The 12,619-nt window shown below is 46.4% G+C and overlaps 1 protein-coding gene across 6 annotated transcripts in view; it reads left to right on the plus strand.

The window, feature by feature from the left end:
• The window catches only part of LOC123757979 (inversin), a 195,027-nt gene that overhangs the window by 148,426 nt on the left and 33,982 nt on the right, over positions 1 to 12,619 (plus strand). For all 6 annotated transcript variants that reach the window (XM_069338860.1, XM_045742048.2, XM_069338859.1 and 3 more), the window contains one exon: positions 9,260 to 9,488. In XM_069338860.1, the coding sequence (XP_069194961.1) occupies positions 9,260 to 9,488 (229 nt within the window). The remainder of the gene's footprint in view (positions 1 to 9,259; positions 9,489 to 12,619) is intronic.

Genomic DNA, 12,619 nt, shown 5'->3' on the forward strand with positions numbered 1-12,619 from the left:
CCGGACTTGGGGGTGGGGGGTCGCATCGATCTTGGTTCAGTCCGCACCTCCTGGTCCTTCCCCTCCCGTTGTTCGTTCTGGTCCCCCTTCCCCCCTGCTTCCAGCCCTGAAACATCTGAGGATTTCTGAGTCGGAGCAGGAGTTACTTGATCTCGAGACTCGGGCAGCTTCGTGGGATGCCCCTTCCGGTGGGGGCGGCAGAGGCTTTCGAGTCTTGTCTCCCAGCCAAAGCTTCTGGGTCTGACCAGTGGGCCCCCCCCCCCCTTTCTTCCAGCTTCTATGGCTGCTCCGTCCTTATCTTGTGGGGTCGGTGCTTGAGGAGAGGACTCGGCCCCGGGTCCTGCTGTGAAGGACCTCGAGGCTGGGGAGGGGCTGACTTGGGGGCCTTGGGCCCCGTTGGACCCCGCCTGGGTTTTTATTCCCTCTGAGCTGGGCTTGTTGTTACAAGGTGTGGGGTTTTCTTTTCCCCCCTCTGCGTACGAGTTGGATTTGGTGTCGGCCCCTCCCCGGGTTTGGTTCCGTGTTCCCCTGGGTGCGTCGGTTCCGTCTTTCCGGAGGTTTTCGGCTTATCGCATCCAACCTGGTGTGGTGCGGGCGGCCCTAGCAGCGTACCTCCTGCGTGACCCGGATTATGCCTGGGAAATGGATCCGTCCGAATTCAGGTTTGGGACTTCGTTCCCTTTCTGGCTCTGTTATGAGGTACCGGAGTCTTCCTGGCTAGCGGATTGCCCCTTGTTTGTTCTGGATTCCTGGCATTCCTTCTGTCGTTCCCACACGCTGGAGTGGCAGGAAGCTTCCACGGTAATTCAGGTTTTCCTGGGGGGCGATCTTGAGTACCTGAACGAGTGTTTGTTTGCCCCTGCCTTTCCCCGTGATGTGGACATTGTTCCGCTCCATGTGCAGGTACCCCCCCTTTCAGCGGCACTCGTGGCGGAGGACTTGTGCGCCTGGGGCCTTTTGGCTTCTGCCTTGCGGTTCTTTTCCCTCCTAGAGCTGTCCTCGGATTGGCTAGTGGAGGATGTGAGGACGCTTGGGTCCGTCCCGGGGTCTGTCCAGGGGTAAGTCCTGGGGTCTGTCCCGGGGTCTGTCCCGGGGTCTGGCGCCTTGTCCTCGGCAGCGCGTTTGTTGGCTGCCTTGTTGAAGCTTTTTGCGCCGATTTTGCGGGATGTAGTTTCCCTGTTTTATGCTTCCCATCTCGCGTGTTGGCAGGCGGTGCTGGGTTCCTCCGTGGAATCTGCTTGGGCTCTGGCTCTTAGGCTGTCGTCGCCTTTTTGTCCTCTTCTATTTGAGGAGTCGGCCGTGGCGCAGTTTATCCAGGCTGCATCGTCGGACTTGTTGGTTTTCTGGGGGTCCCGTGCTGATTCTTCCCGGAAGTATCGTGCCAGGGCTCTGGGTTCCTCTTGTCGTGGTAGGCCACTGGTGTCAGGTTCGGGTTCGGCTCCTGCTTCGGACCCGCCCTCATCTGGTCGGCGCGGTGTTTGCTCTGTGCGGGGTTCTGGGGTCTCATAACCACCTCATAACCCCAGTTCTGGGGTTCGCAGTTTGCCCCATTGATGGGCGATGGGGGGAAGGCTTGCACTGTTCGCCCATGCCTGGTCCCACGATTCGTGGACGTTTTGGATCGTGTCTGTTGGCCAGCGGACGCGTTGGGTGGCGCCCCCTCCCCTTTGGGGGGGTTGGGGCTGGCAGGACAGGTTTCTTCCTCTGTGCTCTGTCAGGTCGTCTTGGAGTGGGTTCGCTTGGGCGTCGTCGAAACGTCCTTGTCCCTCAGATGGATTTCCCGTCTGTTTCCGGACCCGAAACGGGACTGTGCGGACCTGCGGTTCATTCTGCACTTCTCCCGTCTGAACCGTCCCTGGGTTCATTGCCCCTCCTTTCGGATGACTACGCTGTCTCAGGTTCAGCTCCTCTTGGAACTGGGCGCTTGGATGGTGTCCCTGGACCTCCGGGACGCTTTTTGGCATGTCCCGATTCATCCGAGGTTCCGGGACTGGCTCGGTTTTGTTGTGGGGCATCTAAGTTACTGCTTTCGTTGTCTCCCGTTCGGGTTGAACCTGGCACCTCGCGTGTTCACGCACCTTACACGGGTCGTGGTGGCCCATTTGCGTCTCTTAGGTGTTCGGGTGTTGGCCTACCTCGACAACTGGCTGGTTTGGGCTCCCAGCCAGTCGGCTTGCTTGCTAGCCAGGGATTTGGTTCTTTCCCAGCTTGCCGGGTTTGGGTTCTTGGTGAACTAGAGGAAGTCCCATCTGGTCCCCTCTCTGGTTCGGACTTGGCTGGGTCTCGTTTGGGACTCTCGGAGCGCGTCCTTGTCTCTCCTGCGGCTGTGGTCCCGCCTTCGTCTGTTTCTGGTGGACCCTCGGGTCACCGGGGGGCTGTGCGGGAGCCTGAACTTCACGATGGTAGTCTACCCGCCGAGTTGGGTTTGGCTTCGTCGGCAGTTGTGGTTCCTTCGGGGTCGCCCCTTCCGCCTCTCTCGCAATTGCTGGGTTCGACTCCCGGGGACCTTGCGTCAACTGTTGTGTCACCAGCTTCCTCTTCGGGTTTTTCGGGGTTCAGTGCCTTGGCATCTACCCGAGCCCTCGCCCGATGTGTACGCTAATGAGTCGTCTCTCGGCTGGGGCTTTGTGACCAGTGCTCACCAGGCCGGCCAGGGGCGTTGGGGTCCGTCCTTCCATTGAGGTCACAGCACAGTGCGGGAGTTCATGGCAGTGTGGTTTGCTCTTCAGAGGATTCGGGTTGCCCGCGGATCGACGATTCGGCTCCATTCCAACTGCTCTCCGGTGGTTCATTGCCAGAACCGCGGGGGTTCGATGCGATCCTTGGTGGGCCCCTTGGTGGCCGGCCCAGCTTTGGTTTCAGGTGCTGCTTGCTCGGTGTCCGAACCCGAGGATTTTCCGGCGGCTCCGCCTCTTTCAGCAGATCGGGCCAGTGCTTCTTGTGGCTGGTTCGGTCCTCTCCTCGAGTCTTCCCGTGTTGGTTTTTTTACTCGAGTCTATTATCATCTCTATGGTGATCAGGTGGCCTCCATGTTGGTGTCCCACCTGAGGGCTTCTTCTCGGCGGCAGTATGAAGTTTCCTGGCAGTCATTTTTGTTTCTTTTTGCGTCTTCGTCGTGTTAATTCGATGTCTGTTAGGGTGGTCTTGTCCTTTCACTCTTTGTTGTTTCAGGACCGTCATCTTATGCCTAACACTGTCGCCTCGTATCGTGTGGCGCTGGTGGAGCCACTTCAGCTTGCCTTCGGTATTGATGTTACGTCTGCGCCGTTTCGCAAGCTGTCAGGTGCTTTGTTTCACCTCCGGCCTGCTTATGCGCCACCTGAGCCGTCCTGGTCTTTGGACAGAGTGCTCGCTTTCTTTCGTTTCCTCATTTCATTGTGGCCCCTTCGGTCCGGGATTGTTTCTCCAAGGCTCTTTTCTTGTTGGTATTAGCCTCTGGGGGTCGGGTCTGGGAGCTTCATGCTCTTTCGGTCGTGGAGATTGTTTTGTTCGCTTGCAGCTGTCTCTTTCTTTTCTGCCGAAGAATGAGACTGCTGCATTCCAGAGGGGTCTGTGGGTTGTTGATGCTTGGTTGGTACGGATGGGGTGCATCATGCTTTGTGTATGACTGCGGCGCTTCGCCGTTATTTGCGCACCACGGCTTCTATGTCTTGGGACGCTCTTTGGGTTGATTTGGTTTCCCTTCTTCCCTGTTTGCTGGTTAAGGTCTTCCAGGTCGTCCGCAGGGTTATCAAATCCAGCCAGCCTGCGGTCTATCCCTGTGCCCATGACGAGCATAAGTTCACAGCTTCTGCTGCCGTCTTTGGGAATATATCTTGGTCTGATATTCAGGCGCGGTGTTTTTGGCGGTCGAACAGGGTCCTGGCTGCTCGTTACCTTGTGAATGTCCCTGGGGCCCCGTCGGGCCTGTGTTGCTTTGGGTCGGCGGTTACAGCCAATTGTCTCGTCTTCGAGTTGAGGAGTGAACGACGACCGCCTCCCGGGTTAGTCCCTCTTTTTCCGTCTGTGGGTAGTTAGCTCCGGGGAGCCGACGGGGCTCCCCCCAGAAAACCAGGGTTGAATGTAATGAAACGCCATTTTCTGGGTGAGTCCCGGAGGCTCCCCGGCATCCCTCCCTCCCTCTGATCGACGTTTCTTTCGTGTTTTTGACATCCAGCCTCAGAACTGAGGTGTGGGTAGCCGGTGTGAAGGGTCTGGGGTTCCCCCTTCCCCCTCCCGGGGAGGGGGGAGCTGCGCAGACAGCGGCGCGGCGACGTGTGACGTCACAGTAGTTTGCTTGTTTTCTGTTGGGGAGTTCTATTCACTAGTTCAGCTTTTGGTAGCAATTTTAACCAGAATAGGGGTTTGTTTTTGGGGCGCTTACCTTTCTGGGTGCCTGATCCGGTCGATGGCAGACAGAATGCTTCCAACCACACAGGGTTTTCTATAGGCCATTGCTTTCCCTTGTCTTTCTGAGGGGGGCCCGGTTCTGGCCGTGGTCCCCAGTAGGCCTAAGAACTCCATACACATGACTGAGGCCAAAGTCTGACATTAGCATATCAGCCTGGGATAGCTCCGGGGAGCCTCCAGGACTCACCCAGAAAATAACGCTTCATTACATTCAACGCTGGTTTTTTATTATAATAAGCAGTCACTTGGTGGTGGATTAAGATAGATTTAACAGTTTCTTCCTCCTAGATGCATGACAAGCCCATTTGCAAAGTTACCTGTAAAGGTTGGATGACAAACTGACAAGAGTCAGGCAAGTAAATTGTGAATTTGGAGGATTGTTTAACCCTTAAACCACTCTATTCCCTATCTGCTTGAATCTCCAAATGCCAAATTTTTTAGTGAATTTTGTGAACTGTTTTCTGGGGGGAGCCCCTACAGTGCCCTGAAGTTAACAGACTGATATCCATTATATTAGTCTAGACCATCAGTTAATTGGAATTTTGAGTCTACTGGGAACCATGAGCCAGAACCTGGTTCCCTTAGAGAGGCGAAGGGAGCAATGGCTTTGAAACACTCCACTTTGTGGGAGTCTAGTCATGTCTGCTATCAACCGAGTGTAACACTAGATTAAAATAACCCTTGATCACTCTGAATGATTGAAACACTGGGTAACAATAGTATTTGTAACATTGTTAAAATACTCAATGTAATACGACATGAAATATTGTACAACACACTATACCACTGGTTCAGGGGTTACACCCTGATCCAATGGGACATGTTCAAGGAAATAGTAAATAGAGAAAATTAAGTTCTCTGGCACCCAGCACACTGCCTTTTTAACTCCCCAACAAGGCATGGATGGATGGATAGATAGAGAGATAGATAGATAGAGAGATAGATAGATAGAGAGATAGATAGATAGAGAGATAGATAGAGAGATAGATAGATAGATAGAGAGATAGATAGATAGAGAGAGAGATAGATAGATAGATAGATAGATAGATAGATTATATATATAGATAGATTATATATATATAGATTATATATATATATAGATTATATATATATAGATTATATATATATAGATTATATATATATATATATATATATATATATATATATATATATATATATATATATATATATATATATATATAATATATGGCAAGAGCTGCGAGGAGAGGTTAGAGGCATTAAAAATGCCAAAACTAGAAGACAGAAGAAAAAGAGGTGATATGATCACTACATACAAAATAGTAACAGGAATTGATAAAATCGATAGGGAAGATTTCCTGAGACCTAGAACTTTAAGAACAAGAGGTCATAGATTTAAACTAGCTAAACACAGATGCCGAAGAAATATAAGAAAATTCACTTTCGCAAACAGAGTGGTAGACGGTTGGGACAAGTTAGGTGAGAAGGTGGTGGAGGCCAAGACTGTCAGTAGTTTCAAAGTGTTATATGACAAAGAGTGCTGGGAAGACGGGACACCACGAGCGTAGCTCTCATCCTGTAACTGCACTTAGGTAATTACATATATACATATATACACATGTACATATATACATATATACATATATACACATATACATATATACATACATTACATGATGAGTAATTTTTTGAAAATATAATATATATATATATATATATATATATATATATATATATATATATATATATATATATATATATATATATATATATATATATATATATATATATGTCGTACCTAGTAGCCAGAATGCACTTCTCGGCCTACTATCCAAGGCCCGATTTGCCTAATAAGCCAAGTTTTCCTGAATTAATATATTTTCTCTAACTTTTTTCTTATGAAATTATAAAGCTACCTATTTCATTATATATGAGGTCAATTTTTTTTTATTGGAGTTAAAATTAACGTAGATATATGACCGAACCTAACCAACCCTACCTAACCTAACCTAACCTATCTTTATAGGTTAGGTTAGGTTAGGTAGCCGAAAAAGTTAGGTTAGGTTAGGTTAGGTAGGTTAGGTAGTCGAAAAACAATTAATTCATGAAAACTTGGCTTATTAGGCAAATTGGGCCTTGCATAGTAGGCTGAAAAGTGCGTTCTGGCTACTAGGTACGACATATATATATATATATATATATATATATATATATATATATATATATATATATATATATATATATATATATATATATATATATAATATATTCTATATATATAGATGTGTATATTTATATATATAATATGACAAGAGCTAATCTTTTCCCTTAATACCAAGTCTAGTGCCCTTGAGGAGATACCAACTCTTATTTACAAAAAAGCCTCCAGATTTTTAGCTCCTGCCATTGCATTGCTCTTCAGCAAGTCACTTGAACTCCAAACCTTAACAGATATTCTAAAAAAAAGCGAGAGTAACCCCTGTCCACAAATGTGATCATCCCACTGATGTTAAGAACTTCAGACCTATATCAATTCTGCCAAACTTGTCTAAAATATTTGGAAAACTTATCTATAAGAAGCTTTACTCTTATCTAGCCAAACACAATATACTTAGCTCTTGTCAATATGGCTTCAGACTCAAAAAAAGCACTAATGATTCACTTATTTGTATGATTAACTTGATACATGCAGCTCGTGATAAAAATGAGTTCCCTATTGGGTTATTTGTGGACCTGCGTAAGGCTTTTGACACTGTCAACCACCAAAACCTTCTTCTTAAATTACAACATTATGGAGTCAGAGGTCACTCCCTGCAGTACCTTAAGTCTTACCTTACTGACAGGCTCCAGTATGTTTCTGTGAATAATTCAATTTCTCCCATCCTACCCATCAACATTGGTGTTCCCCAGGGCAGCATACTTGGCCCTCTCCTCTTTCTCATCTACATTAATGACCTTCCTAATGCCTCCCAACATCTCAAACCAATTCTATTTGCTGACGACACGACCTTCATTTATTCCAGTCCTGACCCCCTTGCTCTAAATATCACAGTGAATACTGAGCTAAATAAAGTCCATCACTGGCTAACTGCCAACAAACTCACCCTTAATATTGACAAAAATTTCTATATTTTGTTTGGCAATAAATCCTCAAATCAAATAAATCTCAGGATTACCACTACCCAAATTTGTAACAAAGTAGATGGCAAATTCCTTGGCGTTCTCATTGACCGCAAGCTGAATTTCCAGGGACACATTCTAAATATGTCAAAAAAACTTTAAAAAACTGTTGGCATTCTTTCTAAGATCAGATATTATGTACCCTGCCCTGCCCTGGTGACACTCTATTACTCTCTCATCTATCCTTATCTTAACTATAGTATTTGTGCTTGGGGTTCTACTACCCAAAATCATTTACGTCCTCTAATTACTCAACACAAAGCTGCTATTAGGACAATATCTAACTCTGGCCCCAGACATCACTCGGTACCCTTATCTTGAGGTTATCTTGAGATGATTTCGGGGCTTTAGTGTCCCCGTGGCCTGGTCCTCGACCAGGCCTCCACCCCCAGGAAGCAGCCCGTGACAGCTGACTAACACCCAGGTACCTATTTTACTGCTAGGTAGCAGGGGTATAGGGTGAAAGAAACTTTGCCCATTGTTTCTCGCCGGCGCCCGGGATCGAACCCGGGACCACAGGATTACAAGTCCAGCGTGCTGTCCGCTCGGCCGACCGGCTCCCTTACTCAAATCTCTGAATATGTTAGATATTAAGTCACTGCACATCCTCTCATGTGTATTTTATATATATAAAATGCTGAACTGTAATGTCAATCCTGACCTTAAAAGCTTCCTAGAAGGTTGTAACAGATCCCATGAGCACCACACCAGAAACAAATACCTATTTGATATTCCAAGAGTACAACTTACTCAAACTAGAAATGCTTTACAAATCAAGGGACCTCAGAATATGGAATGACCTTCCCAATTATGTTAAAGACTGTACCTCTCCCAACCAGTTTAAGATAAAAACTAAGTACCACTTAATTAACTCAATGTAACCTACCTCACCCCTAAATGTCAACCCATGTCTACGATTTTAAACTGCTGTTTGTTGACCAAATTGTATTTTTGTTTTTTTCTGCCATGTTTCTCCCCCTTTCCCCCCTTTTTGTTCATTTTTTTCTGATTTTTTCTCAACACAATTTATACTTTAATCTCAATTAGTATTAAGTTTTAGTCTTGGTGTTTATCCTGCCCGAAACTGCTTTGCGTAATAGTGGCATTGTATGTACTAGCTCTATCTATAAATCCATCAACTTTTGTATTTCACCTTGTATGTATGTACTTTACCTGAATAAATATTTGTATTTGTATTCGTATTTGTATATATGCCATGTTTTTCCAGTTGAGGTTTGTAATGATCCTCCTACCTTTCTTGGTGATACCCCCGTCGATGGCAGACATGAATTGACTCTCACAAAGTGGAGTGTTTCATAAGTCATTGTTCCCTTCATCTCAGTTAGGTAACCAGGTTTTGGCTCATGGTTCCTGGTAAGCTCAAAACTCCAGTTAACTGATGCTCTAGACTAATATAATGGACATCAGTTCGTTAGCTTCAGGCAGCCTCTGGGGCTCAACCTAGAAAATGGCATTTCATTACATTCAATGCAGGTTTTTTGTCATGTACACCATGATGTTAGACTCTTTATTAGCTGAGTCGCTTAAGTGGTTAAGTTTTGGTTTGATTGAAGAACTAAAGTACCTAAATGCTCATGAAAAAACGTTTCATTTAACACCATATTTTTGTTACTCATATAAAGCTGTATTGTGTGTATAATGTTTTAGATATTTTTGCTCTAAATTAACATCATGTGAGATTCTTTAATAGGTATCATTGGCAAAGGATGACTTAGAGATAAATTCACCTATGTATCACCACCCTCGAGGAACACTCTCCGAGTTCAGTCCATACAATTCTGTATCTGGACAACGGCGTTCCAAAGCTTTGGCGAGCAGTATTATGAGGGGTGCTCGTAAGAAAACCTTACGGAATTTGGAATTGCCTGGATTAAATGAGCTGGGCTTAAATCAAATGAGGCCTGAAGAAATTCCAACAGGTATGACTTTACTACTCTTTAGAGCTCAAACTTAGGAAATTGTTTTTATCTATCCTCAAAGAATTTCTGGGAGGGCCCCCCTTCAGTAGCTCTCCAAGCTTGACCACTGGTATTACCAGACATTAGGAAATTGCATAAGACCTTTTTGACACACTGTACCCTATTAGGGGCCAAGATCAGAATCTGCCCTTTTGTAATACCTAAGTGATCTTGAGAGAGTTATGCTTGTGGTATCTCATCTTTCCAGCACTCTGTCTTATAATGCTTGTGCGAGGTGAGGGTAGCTTAAAAATCAAGGATCTTCCCTAAACCAAGGAAACCCCCACCATATTGAATATGTCACCTCACATGGGTCAGCCCTTTATGCCATTTCTGTTATTCCTTTCCTTTGCTTTCATTTCTGAGAAGGTATGCTCCTCTTCCAAGGCACCATTGGGGTAATCTATATAAGCTAGAGAGTCCTCCCAGAAATCTTTTCGGGTGGAGTCTCTCGGTCACTCTACATTCCCATTAGCCTGCATCTTGTTTACCTCCAGGTTCATTCATCTATTACTTCATAAAATTGTTTGCTTTGTTGTGCCTAACCTTTCTGGTGGATTTTTCTTGGTTTTGGGTACATCTTTGATGTACAAGTACCTCTCACCTCATAGAGAAAGAACTAGATTCTTGTCCTGGCTCCCAGTAAGCCAGAGTGGTCTCAGAGGCTCGATGCAATTTCCGAAGTCTTGATAATACCGAGGCTTAAGCTTGGGAAGCTACAGAGAGGCCCAACAAGAAAATGTTTTTCATTACATTCAACATTTTATTTTTTGTTATAGGTAGCATTAAGGATTCCTTCTGAGATAAACATCCCAGATAAGATAAGATCAGGATTATTAGTTTGGACAGTTGTTGCTGTAGTTTCAGCTCTGTTTGATAGTTACTGTAGTGCATATTCCCCTTCTTTGGCATCCAGGCCACAAAAGGAGCCCCAGTCAAGATCACAAAGGAGCCACTCCTCAAGGGCTGTACAGAGTGAGGTAGAGTCGGAAGTCCTGGGATCGACATATCAGGGTACATAGATTCCTGCGCTCAGTGCACCACAAAACTGCTGTATAAACAAACAAGGTCATCAGTTTGGTGGGCCTCTCCTTAAACTGTCAAATACCTGTGATAGGCAATGTACCCCTACCCAAATCTTACCAATTAAACAGATACTCTAGCCTTGGCTCATGTCATTGGCATCATTTTGGGTGTTGTCCTCACTGGCAGCATTAGATCTCATCACTCAGAACCTTTACACACCACCAGGCCTCCTGCCATACTCGACAGAGACTAGTAACTCAATTTCAGCTAATAGCCTTACCCACATCACTGCATGAATAATTGTTTCCCAATAACTAATGTAATTAATGTGTAGTGTATTCATCTCTCGAGTCAGGCAATTAACCAGAGAGCATGGAGAACAGAAACACACTGGTATATAAAATATAACAGTTAATAATGCAATAATCACTGTACATGGGGAAGAATTTCAGTTCCCCTAGCCCTTGAACACTTCTCACTGGCAAGTGACTGCCAAGAGGATCAAACTAGATCAAACAGGTTATAGTTAAGTAGCCTCATTCACTTCAAAATATCATGGCACTCTACTTGACTAGTAGAACTTAAATCAAAGCTGAATCAAAGCACAGGTTACTACTAATGATAAGAAAACCTTTTGTTACTTTAAATCAAAACTTATGATCACATGGTTCTCCGCAAGCAACTAGGCTTTTGCCTCAAAATCAGATTTTCTGCGGGGGAGCCCCTACGGCTTCCCGGAGCTTATCCAGGCTGATATGCTAATGTCAGACTTTGGCACCAGTCATGTGTATGGAGTTCTATGGGCCTACCGGGGACCACGAGCCAGAACCTAGCCCCCTCTAGAGGGGCAAGGGGAGCACTAGCCTATAGAAATCCCTGTGTAATTGGAAGCATTCTATGTTTGCCATCGACCGGGTTAGGTACCCAGAAAGATAGGTGTCCCAAAACAAACCCCTATTCTGGTGAAAATTGCAACCAAAAGCCGAACGAGTGGATAGAACTCCCCAAACAAAAACGAGCAAACTAGTATGACGTCACCCGTCGTCGTGCCGCTGTCTGCGCAGTCCCCCCCCACCCCCCTCCCCGAGAGGGGGAAGGGGGAGCCGCAGATCCTCGCAGCTGGCCATCCACCCTTAACCTGTTCCTAAGGTTAATGCTAAAGGCTTAGGTTGTGTGCTCTGGCACCAGTGATTTTTCAGCACTGTGTTTCGAGTGTAGTTGCTGTCTTCCAGGGGTGCGACAGCCAGAAGTTACTCTACAGTACTCGGGCTGCATGCGCCTAGGGTTACCTTCCTTAGGTGCCCTGTAAGTATTGCCCTTGGGGCTTGAGGTTACCTTGCACAAGTTTCTTGAGTCCTGCCTCTGCTGGGATGTTTCACTGCTCGGTTTTTCGGCCGCTCTTTTGGTGCTTGGGTGTTTTGTCTCCCTTGTTTACCTTAAGGTAAGAGGCAGTTTGCACTGGTAAGGGGTGCAGGGTGCTGTGCAGCTTGTATTCACTATTCATAGTGGCCAGCTCTGTTCCTTTGGGTATGTTGTACTCTTGCGGGGTTTTGTTTTTCTTTTTGTTTGTGCCTTGTGGGGGGGGGGGGAATCTGCCTTGCTTGTCCTTTGGTGTTTGACCTAATACGGTTTTCTTCTAGTAGTGCCCCCCCTGCTAGATCCCCGTGAGTGTTCACCTCCCTGAGGTTCAGCTTTAGAAAGTTGCTTGGTAGTTTTGGGCGCCGGTTAGCAGTACCCTGCCTGGGATTCCCCGAGCGTGAGTTCCGTCTGGACGTTGGGAAACCCCAGGGGGGGCACGTGTGTCCAATAGATGTGACCCCAGGAGTCCTCCCCTTCCTCGCTTCGTGCAAGTTCGAGTGTTGCTCGGTCCCTATGTCTCAGGGAGACTCAAACCCTGCCTGTTGGGTTGGTGACACTTTCGACCCGGAGTCCTGCGAGTTCTGTTGCTTGCTGGTGACTCAGTTTACCCAGTCCACTGATGATCATCTACAGGTACAGGTGGCGCAGGCGTTGCATGTACGCTTTAGGTTGTTACAACGCGTTCGATTGGTTGCTCACCCAGATGT

The sequence above is a fragment of the Procambarus clarkii genome, chromosome 40 (genome assembly GCF_040958095.1).
Source record: "Procambarus clarkii isolate CNS0578487 chromosome 40, FALCON_Pclarkii_2.0, whole genome shotgun sequence".
Classification (NCBI taxonomy): Eukaryota; Metazoa; Arthropoda; class Malacostraca; order Decapoda; family Cambaridae; genus Procambarus; species Procambarus clarkii.